At 43.1% G+C, this 12,216-nt stretch overlaps 1 protein-coding gene across 1 annotated transcript in view; it reads right to left on the bottom strand.

Annotated features, from left to right (window-relative positions):
* slit1a (slit homolog 1a (Drosophila)) overlaps positions 1 to 12,216 on the bottom strand; it is an 87,679-nt gene that overhangs the window by 13,247 nt on the left and 62,216 nt on the right. The window contains exons 10-15 of the mRNA XM_062429897.1: positions 9,015 to 9,086; positions 6,199 to 6,270; positions 6,025 to 6,096; positions 5,611 to 5,754; positions 3,854 to 4,017; positions 2,791 to 2,814 (exon numbers count right to left, since the gene is read on the bottom strand). Of these exons, the coding sequence (XP_062285881.1) occupies positions 2,791 to 2,814; positions 3,854 to 4,017; positions 5,611 to 5,754; positions 6,025 to 6,096; positions 6,199 to 6,270; positions 9,015 to 9,086 (548 nt within the window). The remainder of the gene's footprint in view (positions 1 to 2,790; positions 2,815 to 3,853; positions 4,018 to 5,610; positions 5,755 to 6,024; positions 6,097 to 6,198; positions 6,271 to 9,014; positions 9,087 to 12,216) is intronic.

Genomic DNA, 12,216 nt, shown 5'->3' with positions numbered 1-12,216 from the left:
ATAACACAAACATAAACATGCACAATTACATCAGCCTCCTCCCTGTACCCACACATGTATTTCACTTTCCCATGATGCTCTTAGTCACGCATCCAGTTACTCTGCTGCTGTATGTCAGTAGTTTGTCCTGTTGTGACCTAAGCAGTGGCTTCTATAACTAATCTTTGACCTGAAGTGCCCTAAAGAACACCTTGTAGCTCTCCTTTCTACCATTCATAGGAGGGATATGAGTGGGCAAGAGCAGGAGAGAGTTATTTCTGAGAGGTGATAGAGTGGGAGCAGTGGGGTGAAAAGAACAGAAGCAGGGGAGATTGAGATAGGGATGCCAAAGAGGATTTGGGCCGCCAGCTTCAGTGAAGCAGAGTACCCAAGAGAGGGAAAGAGGCAGATGAAATAACGCACAGGAACGTAGACAGACAGACAGACAGACAGAAAGAGAGACAGGTGGAGTCAAAGGAGAGGAGTGGGAGAAAAGGAAAAGGACGTTAATGTATGCAGGAAAAAAGGAGGGAAAGGAGGGAGAGAAGACAGATGAGAGAGACATGAAAGGTGGAGCTGCAGAAAGATGTCTGTGCTGATGGAGGAAGAGCAATAAGAATGAAGCAGCGTGGGGAGTGTGGGACGTTTTGCTGCACCTCCTCTGTCTATGAATAGACGTTACGTGCCAAAAAGCGTGCTGCCAGTTACATCATGGCTGCTCAATAATGGAACAGCACTGGGAGCCACTTAGAACAGTGTGTGTGTGTGTGTCTGAGGGAGTGTGCATTGTGTCTCAGTGTCTGTGTGTATATAAGTGCGTATGTGTGCGTGTACAGCTTATGTGTGTGCACATGTTCCATTTAGAGGGAACAGCCCAGCGTTTTTTTCTGTTAGGATAACATTTTGTGTCCTGTTCTCTTTTTGCATGCTCACATCGGTGCACCTCTCAGAATTTTGGAGATGACATCAGCGGGACACCATGGGGCACTCAGACCACAATCATGAGCAGGAAAACCTCAAACAACCAGGACAAAATCCATCTGTCCAAATAAATGGAACAGCATTTAAAATCATATCCTAACCCCAAACCCTCATCGTTGACTTTATTAGAATACATTTGGACACTGAATGAGTGAATTGAATTCACAGAAATGACTTCCTCTGTCTGCCAGTGCAAAAACTTTCCCTGAAGCTGTCTCTTCTTAGAGTGGCCCATCGGAGGGTGCAGATAGACACAGCAAAGCAGGTCATTAAGGAACTTTCCTTCACTTGGCCAGACAACAGGAAATGGCATTTCCTGGTAGAGAGGAAGCAATGAAAGTACAGCGCAGCCCTTTGATCCTGAGGATGTGGAGGAGCCAGGGGAGATTCGTGAGCCTGAGTCATCGCCATCGTCACAAGCGCGTGGTGGCGACACTTTTACTGTCAGCAGATTTAAACGAAAGAGGAGAAAACACAGAGGAGAGTGATGATGTTTTCCTCTGTGAGGCACAAAATGACTCATCACTGAAGTTGTAGAAGTTCTCATAATTCCCTGCAGCTTGGTTCCTCATTATCAATGTATTATTGAATTCCCTTACTGTCAGTAATTGTGTGTGTATGTGTGCATGTGTATGTGTGTAATGTGGAGGCTTTTATTGTTATCATTCAGGGAGGGTGAAATTCTCATTAATCACATTTGGCTTTGATCTTCCTTCTGCTTACATAGTACTCCCATTTGTTCTCTAAGCCAGTGTAGAGCTTTATCTCAGCTTAGCACACAAAGACACATTCATTTACACACACACACACACACACACACACACACACACACACACACACAAACACACACACACACACACACACACACACACACACACACACACACACACACACACACACACACACACACACACACACACACACACACAACAGACAGAGTTCGACACACATCACTGCTCCTCCTAGTTATTTTCTTGGAAGTGCTCTTGTTAAGAGGTCCGGAAACATCCGCTGATAGGAATCTTGGTCCTCTGGTGGGCTTTATTTTCTTTAGCTTTTACTGATAGAAAGGACACACTTTCCTTCCCCTCTGTCCATCTCTCCCTCCCTCCTTTCTCTGCCCCTCTTGGTGAGTGACTGTGCTCATGCCAAAGCAAAGAGCCACTTCCTTTTGACTCTATCTATTTTGACGGTTAGAAAAACAGACCTGAGGAGAAACAGACGCACTTGCACGTTACATTAAAATGCACACATAGGTACAGCCTCTCATGGGCCCAATTTGCTGTTCTCACATAAATAAATACCATTTTCCCCCCAAAATGCCCAATCTTGTTCCTGTGCAGACCATTTCCTCTGAACTTCATCCTACTGTCATCTACATTAAAGGATAATTCTGGTTTGTTACAACACTTTGTCATAGTTCTGATAAATGTTTCAAGAAGGTAAAACTAAAAGTGAGCGCATCAACAATGTTGCTAATAGCACTGTATACTGCGATGGATGCTAACAACAGACCTGTGGGTTTGTTTTAACCTTGTAAGCTCATCTGACTGCTTGCGTTTCTTTCCCTGTCTGACTTATTTTTAACAGTGTTACCATGTTCCTGGCTCTCAGTAATTAGCTTGGTAAATAAAATGCCATGAATGATGGCAAAACTGCGCAAATACGACTCAAGTTGTAATAAACTGGAATTATCCTTTAACCTGTGGGAGAATTTCATTTAAATGAACGATGAGTAATGGAAAAACTGATGCCGCTACATGGCTGAGGGTGAATAATTAAAGAAAAGAGGAAGACAATGATAGGTGTGAACATTTACGAGCCACTCACCTGGGATGAAGTACTGCTCTTTGGCTGTGATGGAGAAAAGAAAGAGGGACGGATGTCAGTGAGACAAGTCTGGTCTGCATAGCTGTGGTCTCGCTATGCTTCAGAACAGTCATATATAGAGCTTATATATGACGACACATGACTCACAAGGTACATGACAGTTAAACAGAGTAGTCTAGGACTATCTCTGTATAATGGCAATGTGGAGAAACGTAATGATGTTAAAAGGTGGTAAATATTTGGCTGTTGCTAAGGAAGAGTGACAAGGGGGAAAGACAGTGAGAAAGAAAGAAAGAAAAAGACAAAAAGAAAGGAAAGAAAAAAGAAAAAGGAAAAACACATGGACCCCTGTCTTTAGCAGGTCTAGCCAAACGAATGAGGCTATAAAGAAGTGTGAAACCTCAGCAGTGCAGAGTGCCAGACAGCACTGCACGGTGCATAAACACAATAGTGGGCACAGGGTGGAGGGAGAGGGCATGGTGAGGCCTGGCTAGTGCAGTGCGGAGGAGTGAAGGAATGAGGGGGCGTGAAGAAAAAACCTGAGCCTGGGAGGCAGAGAGCGATGAGCGGGCAAGCGAAAATGGAGGAGAGATGGCTGGGAGGGAGGGATATTGGCAGAGGGCAGAGGAATGGTGGGCACATACAGAAACCCTAGCCCTTATGCCAGCTCCGACTGGTGATCTCAGCTCACTGCGGTTTGAATGTGAAACCAGACTCACATTGTGGTAACGTGGAGGGGCAATGGAGAAACGGAGAACGATCCCTCTCTCCTTGGCCCCAAGTTTGTCTGGGGAGATATTGATTTAGGAGCACCGGCACAGCAAATGATAGGCTGAGTAAAACCTTTTTTGCCAGGAATGATCAATCATTATAGGTGCTATGAGTTAGAGGGGAGAATGCAGAGATAAAAGCCACTCCCAGCGGAGAGAAAGAGAGAAGGTAAGAATATAGAAGTGAGAGACAAGTGGAATAAAAACAACAAAGCCAGTCTGAGAGATAAAGAGCCCAAGAGAGAAATAAGAGAGAGACATTTGGGGACAGTGACAATGAGCCACCAGCCTACCGGAGCAGCGGAATTTCTTGCTCTTAATCTGTCCAATGCGTTTGTTTGCCAGTCGGCGCGGGCTGGCGCAGCGGGCACCACTGGTCTCAATCGGGTTGGAGCGCAGGTAGTCAGCCAGCCACTTCAAATTACAGTCACAAATAAATGGGTTCTGGGCCAGGTGACTGGAGAACAGAGGGGTAGAAGAAGAAAGGGAAGAAAGGAACCCACATTAAAAAACTGTTGGTATAAACACAGAGAAAGAAGTATATATACATTTGGACATCAAAACTACAGACTTTGTACAAACTCTTAGCAGAAACTGTAGAAGCAAAAGGTGTATGTCAGCAGCCTGAACGTCAGTGTAGGGCAGGGGGATAATTTAATGTTATCGTGTTCTGACTCTAAGTAAACCATTTCATGATGATATAATCTTATCACTTCTTCACTTTCTTGCTGCAAGTTAGATGAAACCACTCTCATGTCTGCACGGTAAATGTAGAGCCTCCAGAAGCAGCCGGTCAGATTATATTAGAGACTACAAATGGACCGGCCTGGCCCTGGTCTGCAGCTAACAAAACCCAACTACCAACACCTCTAAAATTCACCAGCTTGGTTGGGGACTGAAAGTGGTATAGTTCTTCTCACCTAACTTTCTCCATGGCAGCAAATAAAGCAAATTTCTCAAAACGTCAAATTATTCCTTTAATTTCTGAAATGAATGATTCTGAGCAAGCCACAAACCTACAAAAAATCTTTTTAACATTAATTTGTTTTATGTAGAATATTTCAGAGTAAATACTTTCATATGTGACTTTGCAGACACCAAATTGTGATAAACACTAATTTATTCAAATTATATTTTGTTATATTGTATATATTTGTTATACATTTCTAAGATCTAATACACTCTAATTGATATAGTAAATGGGGTGGACAAAATATTAGAAATACCTCAGTATAAAACATTACTCTTTAAATAGCCACAAACTATAGCCCCCAAAATGATCCTAGAATGAAATCTTATAGCAGATATATTGCAGGGTTATTGTATTTGACTGCATTAATTCTATGTAGGTGTACATAATAAACTGGCAACTGAGTAAATATAGATTTAGGAAAATATCCATATTAGTTTTGAAAAATTGATTTCAGCTATAATACCAGACCCTGCTTTAGTTCAGTGAGTGTGTGCTGTTATGAGCGCTACTGCAGCCATCCAAATTATGTGGTTTATTTGGATGACCAGAGACCAGCATGTATTTTTACACCATGTTCAGAATGCAGGCAAAACAACAAGCTCATTTTAGCCTTAGACCGTGAAACCCAGTGCCCCCTGTGTGTTTTTTAGTTCCTGGTGAGCCAAAGGGCAGCACTACCTATCTGTCATCTCCAACAGGTGTCTTGTATGTGTTTGCATTAAACTGTTCAACATGCAGCATGTTTCAGGATTGGTAGACACCACAGTGTGGGGTCTGTATTGATAACAATGTGTGGTTAGCCTTGGGACAGAAAAAAAGGAGACGGTGGTGAAAATTGGGTGTGGTGTGTGCTGTTTTTGATTTGATCTGGCCGCAGAAGCTGTATATGTCAGTGTGTTAGTGGAGATGATAGATTTACTCTCCTCTCTACCTCATCACTCCATTCTTGTATTAATTAATTAATATAATTACACAGGACCTAGGAGATAACTTCTGTGTTGGCTCATGTTTTATGGTGAAGGTTCAGTATGTGTCAGAGCATGTACGGCAGCGCACGTGTGTGTGTGTTTGACTCACAGGGTCTGTATAGCTCGGAGAGAAGTGAAGGTGCCCTTGGCAAGGGTTTGGATCTTGTTGTCATAGAGCGAAAGCAGCGAGAGATTCTGCAGGTCCTGGAAGGCATTGGCACGAACGCAGTGAATCTTATTGGCATTCAGCAACCTGGGAGAAGGGGGAAGAAAATAAAAATAGGGGGAGGGTGAAGGGGGAGAGGAGAAACAGAGAGAGAGGAAGGAAAGGAGAAGAGGGAGGGAAGCAGCTTGTCAGAGTTTCTTTATGTATTCATTCATTATGCATTCCAACTAGAAAACTATGCACAGGTACAAAGTTTATTTGAAGGTTATGACTCCTTTACTGAGTGGGAGTAAAAGGATTCTGGTATTCAGTATATGCCTGCAGTGCATCAGCAGAGTGTGTGTGGGTTCCACTTACAGCAGTTGCAGGGCGTAAAGGCCATCAAAAACACCCTTGGGCAGGTCGGTGATCTTATTTCCATACAGCACGCTGAGAAATCACAACACAGACGTACTTAAGACACAGAAAACGACAACTCAGACGATATTTATGCACACATTCATGCACAAGCTTGGCTACAGGGTCACTTACAGAGAGTTGAGGGAGCGCAGACCCTGGAAGGCATCGGGAGCTATCTCTGAAATCTGGTTGTTGCTCAGGTCTCTGTGTGAAACAAGAGGGCCAAGAAATTCAGTTAAGGAGATGGAGGAATTTGTTCAAGTCTGGTGGAAAGAGTCAATGTTTAAATTGGTTTCCTCTGGGGGGGTTGACCCCACTGTCATTGGGTGTCACCTTACAGGAAGATGGGGTGGATGTAAGGCCCCTGCCTGTTGCTGACAAGAGAGGAGGAAGTAAATGTAGTGTGAGTTAGATGAAGATGAGTTCCAGCTCTTTCCCATATTTGATGGTGCGTCCCTTCAAGGGATTTGAAGAAATGGAGCGGACTAGAGTCTCATAGCCAATCCAAACATTCACTTGTATTATTTGTGGCCTATCAACTGGCTCTGTGTTGTCTCATGATGTGTGTGTGTGTGTGTGTGTGTGTGTGTGTGTGTGTGTGTGTGTGTGTGTGTGTGTGTGTGTGTGTGTGTGTGTGTGTGTGTGTGTGTGTCTGTCTGTGTGTGTGTGAGTAAAAATGGAGTGTGTGGCTGAAATCCAGAGCAAAATACAGTAGACTGCCTCTGAACATAGCTGTTGTTAATAGGATCCACAGGCCTCTCCCCACAGGATAACCACTAAGCCTGTGTGTCTATGTGTTTATGTGTGTGTGTCTGTGTGAGTAAATGCAACAGTAAAAGAGGAACAGTGGGACAGAAAGCGAGAAAGACAGATGGAGGGAGAGAGTTAATGGAGTATGTGGACTGAACTCCAGTCGACTGGATACCTTTGAAGGAAAATCATCATGTGGTGAAGAAGAGGGATATTTTCTCATTTGGGGGTAACAGTTAAATAAGTACCCATTTGTCTTCTAGCAAAGGACTGAGGTTTCCTGGAAATAAAAACGCAGCGAAAGGAGCCAACATCTGCACTGGTGTGTGTCTGTACACTCAGACACTGGTGTGTTTGTGTATGTGTTGGTGTGTGAGGGCTGTTACTGCATCCCTGTTTTAGGGAGTGGTTCATGTGTAGGTCATCCAAACTGGGACAAGGTGAAAGAGAATGTGTATGGCTGGCATTTACTGGGATAAAACGACACACAGGGTCAGGAAAGGCATTGCATACATACCTGCAAATGTCATAAATAAGCAAACAAATGTCACATGATGCATGCAAAAGCCTATATATAACTTTTACTTACTCAGTGTTCCCTTTTTTAATCAAATATTTAACTACTAATTTGCCAGAACAAGCCACTAAAATATGAAACATACATACTAACATCTGCAGAACCTGACCCAGGAAGCGTGACCATATTCAACATGATGTATCAGTGCTGTCTAAACACTCTGTACTGGGGATATTGGACATAGGACAGGCCGGGCCAGTGAGGGGCACGCAGCCAGCTGAATCAACAAATGCACCAAGGGTCAACAAAGACATGCAGCAGAGCATTGTTGTTGCTAAATGCAGAATCAGCAGCAACAGTAGCAGGTCATGTCTGTTTGGAAGACCAGATGGAAGACAGAAAGACATTCTTAGTGCCATTAGATCTGGTTTGTATATTTTCTATGAATAACACATTTTGTCTCATTTTCAATGAATAGAGACAACCATTTAAAAAATATATTGATATTCAAAATGAATACCATTGTTTAAAGACAAATTACATTTTTGTCACACCCATTTCATTTTGTAGTTCATTTTGAGTAAAGTTTAATTTACTTTAATGTAAAAACCTAACCTGGTTGAGTCTGTACGATTCACGGTTTTCGCACATAGTGACGAAAAACGATTTAATACTACCATTTATTTTTGTAGAAATATATAGATATATTAATTATATAAGATAATAACAGTTTCATTGGGAGAAGAACACACTAGTAAGTACAATTTGTTAATATGTTAATATTTAGATTTCTTGAACCTGTAATCATATTTAATCTGTATATAGAACTTGTATGGAAACAAAACCACACAGGTATCATATTTGATAAAAGGTGGCTATCCTATTTGAACAACAAAAGCGCTGCCACCTATTTAAGTTTCCCTTACTTTCACTTTTACATAAAAACTTGATCAGATTGAGTCATTTTGCATTTTCTTGTAAACATAATAAAGAAAATAAATGTTTTTGCTTTTATTTTGTGCAAATAAAGCTTTAGCTGTACTTCTCTGTATTCACCTCATTTGAACTTAAAACTGTCCCTAGACTTGATGATGAAGCAGTGTGGAATCCTTTAAGAAGGGCAGGGAAACTCCCTGACCTTCCGTTTCCTCTGTCTCCCAGTCCCCGCTGCTATGTCGGTCAGGCCTGGTGGTGTTGGCATTATGGGTTTGGCCGACTGGTGTGTCCTGGCTGGGTGACTGGACGGCTGGCTGTCAATGGGTAAAAAACCACTCCGTCTCAACTACCAGCCTGTCAGTGTTCATTCGCACAGAGAGCGAAGCCTCAGCCCTCATTCCAGCACACTGGCCATCCCCTCATCATCCCAGCCACAGTTTACAGTTTGCCCACGCAGGCACAACACACATACAGACTGGACAACACTAGCCAGGGGAATACCAGTACGCAGCAAATGAAAGATGAGAGCTGTTATTATGCTCATGTAGCATCTGAGTGGTTGCTTTCCATGCCACCCCATGTCTGAGAACAAGAATATGTTCTTTAGGCTCAGACAAAATAAATACTTCATGCTTCTTAGCAGTAGAATGTGAAGACTGCCAATTGTCGCTTCTTTTTCCAGCCTTCAACCTCTTGTTCTCGTCTGTATTATTTAGCCCTGAGGTGAGTGTACTGCTGTACTTACATCCTACGCAGTTTCTTGTAGGGAGAGAAGGCTCCGGGAGGAACAGACTTAATCCCATTCTGCTCCAGACGTCTGGAGGAAAGAGGAGAGGAGAGAAGATACCATCAGTTAACCAAACAATAGACTTCTCCATAGCAACAGAGCTGAGTAATCCCCCCATCACCTCCGACCCTTGGTGATTGGCCTGATTATATTAGCGGAGATCTATTCCCCAGCTGTAATAGGTGCAGGCATGTCAGAGTCATAACATCCTCAGAACCAATAAACAGTCTGAATACTAAAGTGCTTTGGACTAAATACTAAAGTGCTGATGGAAAAGGCTCTGTCTCAGTTTGATGGTGTAAAGGCCTTCAGCTAAAAGTCATATTTCTTCCTGATGTCGCATTTATAGTTTCCAGCACTTATGTTCTCATATAAGATCCTGAAATCAATAATGATCTCACTTGTTCTTGTAAAATGTGTCTTCATCCTCTGGGTGTCTGCAAAATATCCACCGAAAACTTTGAAGCAAGGTGAAATATGACTTCTTTTAGTTTACTTTTTCCTGTGAGCCTAAGAGCAGCTGAGGCAAAGTTTGTCAAAATCTCACCATACAGACAGTCCAAAAAATGAATGAACGAAAACACACACAAACACACACTTGGTCATTTCGTACAGAACAGTCACAAACCCTAATCAGTCTCAGATGGTCGTGGGGAAACAGGCATCACTAAACCCCATTAGTGTGGACATGCATGTCTGTGTATTTCAGGCCGGCTGCTACTCTGTCCCAGACCAATTCCCTGGTGTAGCTGGCAGAGGGCTGTTTATCTGCAGGTCAGTTCACAGCTTTTAAAACTGTCCTTAACAAGGCTTAACAGAGCCCAGAGGGAGCCAGCTGTGGGCCTGTCTGGTTGTCCTGCCATGCTGCCTCCCAGCAGAGGAACTGGCTGCAGGATCAGGAGACATGGGCCCATGTGAGGTGTGGTAGGCTAGGGGCTACAACCTGGCTAGTGAGGGAATCCAAAGATCATCAAAATGACATTTCTCACCACAGGGAAATGAGAACTATTTAGAAATCTGCAAAAGTCCTTGGCAAACAGCATGTTGTTGATAGTTTTAATCACCCCCCTCTTAAAAGTATTTGATTACTTGGGGCAGGAATATTTCCACAATTTAATTATTCTATTAGAGACATTTAAGATTTACTACACGCCTCTTAGGCCCCCTGCATTGAGATGTTTATGTCTATTCATGGGGGGTAAATGTTTTGTTAGACATGAACCACAGCCACTTAAGTGACTTCTACATTTTTCAATCAAGAATCTTTCCCTTTCAAAGGAGTGGCCTCCGTTTATAGAGCGATATAAGAGCACAATTGACATTCTTAGGATAGCAGTGATTCCAGACCACAGATTCCTGTGGTGGACGTGTTCTCTCTGTCTGTTTTTCTCTGCCTGTCCCAATGTGTCCGTGGATTTACAACAGATTGACAGCGCTGTGGTTCCCCTGCCCTCACCATGCGGCAGCGTGGTGGGCCAAGTGGCTTTAGCGCCTTCTCTTATCAACCAGTCTGTCTGACTGGTCCAAACCAGTCTGGCACTCTACTAGCTGTTTGCATGTGTTTCAGTTTCAGAGCTGGTTGCGTACATACATGCCTACATGCTGTGGTACTATGGTGTGTGTAAATGTATAACAAAACCCCGTCTAAGAAAGCCAGACAAGGGCACACAAAGCTGTCTAACAACTTTTTAGCCTTTGAATTGTTGCTTCTTGCGGATCAATACTTGCAAGCGTCTAAGTCCCTCCAATCAACAAAGGAGCTGATCTGTCCAATCGGCGGAGAAAAAAAAAAATCTCTCAGAGTTGCCTTCAATCAATGGCTCCTATCCAATTCATCAGACTGAACATTTGTATTTGTGTCTTTATGTGTGTCTGTGAGCTGGTGTTTGTATCAGCCCAATCAATGGTCTTCATCCTTTTCATTAAGGTCTGAGCATGGTTTTCATTAAGGGGAAACACATTACGCCTTTGGGTATTCAGGCAGTGCGTGAGTCAGAAATGGATGGCAGGACCGCAGCGGCAGATGAAAGGCGCGGGGAGGGGGGATTTTTATGGCAGAGTTCAGTCATTGCAGACAAAGACTATGGTGCATAATAATCTGTTGTGGTAGTGTTTAGGCTAACTGGGCCTGGTCTCACAAGAGAGGAGTACAGAAACCAGCTCACATCCCCACAGCCATAAACACAACACTGGCATTCATTAGAGGAGAGCAGGGCAGGGAGGTTGCAGTTCTCCGATTTGTACGTAATGAGAGCAGCATGTGTGTGTTTGCATGTTCGAGAAAGTGTGTGTGCGAGTGTGTGTGTGTGTGAATTTCCGAGTGCCTCATTAACAAGGCATTAGGGTTGGCCTTGATACCCAGCAGCCCGCCTTGCTGTAATTGAAACTGATTTTATAATGAACTTCAAGCACAGATCAAACCTGGTTTACCAAATTCTTGAGCGGAATCCCCCTCTGCCCTCCCTTTTTATTCCTTCACTGTTGCTCTGCCTCCTTAAACCAGCCTGTGGTGATTTTGGCAAACCGGGAAAGAAAGAATGAAAAAAAAAATCAAGAGGGGAGGAGAAAGAGTGAAGAAAAGTGCGTTTTGGGAATATATCCTGTAAGCTAAGGCTCTGATGGGCAGGACAGGAGGAATGCACATGATATAAGCCCGTGTTTCACCCCAGTCTTGTAAAAGATGAATCAGAACATAGTAGAGTTTATTAGCAGGACACGGTTAAGTACCAATTAGATGTGAAGGGCAGGGAGACTTTAAAAATGTCTTTACTCATCTGCTGTGTGGAGAGAATATACAGTCTATAAAACCTGCATGGTTGAATTATCTTTCAGCTGTCTCCCTGTTCTCCCATTAGTGCTGCTCGCTGGTTATTGGGCTCATAGATCACATCACTGTCTGTCCAGGATCCTCCACTTGTGGAACATTACAGCTGGAGGGTATGCTGAAGAAGTCTCCAAACTATAAAACATGGCAAAAATTGATGTGGAAGGCTGAGGCTGCGTTTGAATATTTACATCTCAAGTTAATAAGCAGGATGTGTGATGTCTTTTAAATGACTTTTAAATAATCATTTCAGTATTTCCTGGGTGGTCATTTCATTAGACAATAACATACAGAGAAGTGTGAACTGCGTGTCCAAATTAGGAAATTTAGCACACC

Source organism: Scomber scombrus, chromosome 12 (genome assembly GCF_963691925.1).
Source record: "Scomber scombrus chromosome 12, fScoSco1.1, whole genome shotgun sequence".
In the NCBI taxonomy this organism is placed as follows: Eukaryota; Metazoa; Chordata; class Actinopteri; order Scombriformes; family Scombridae; genus Scomber; species Scomber scombrus.
This window is presented reverse-complemented; position numbering and strand designations above follow the sequence as displayed.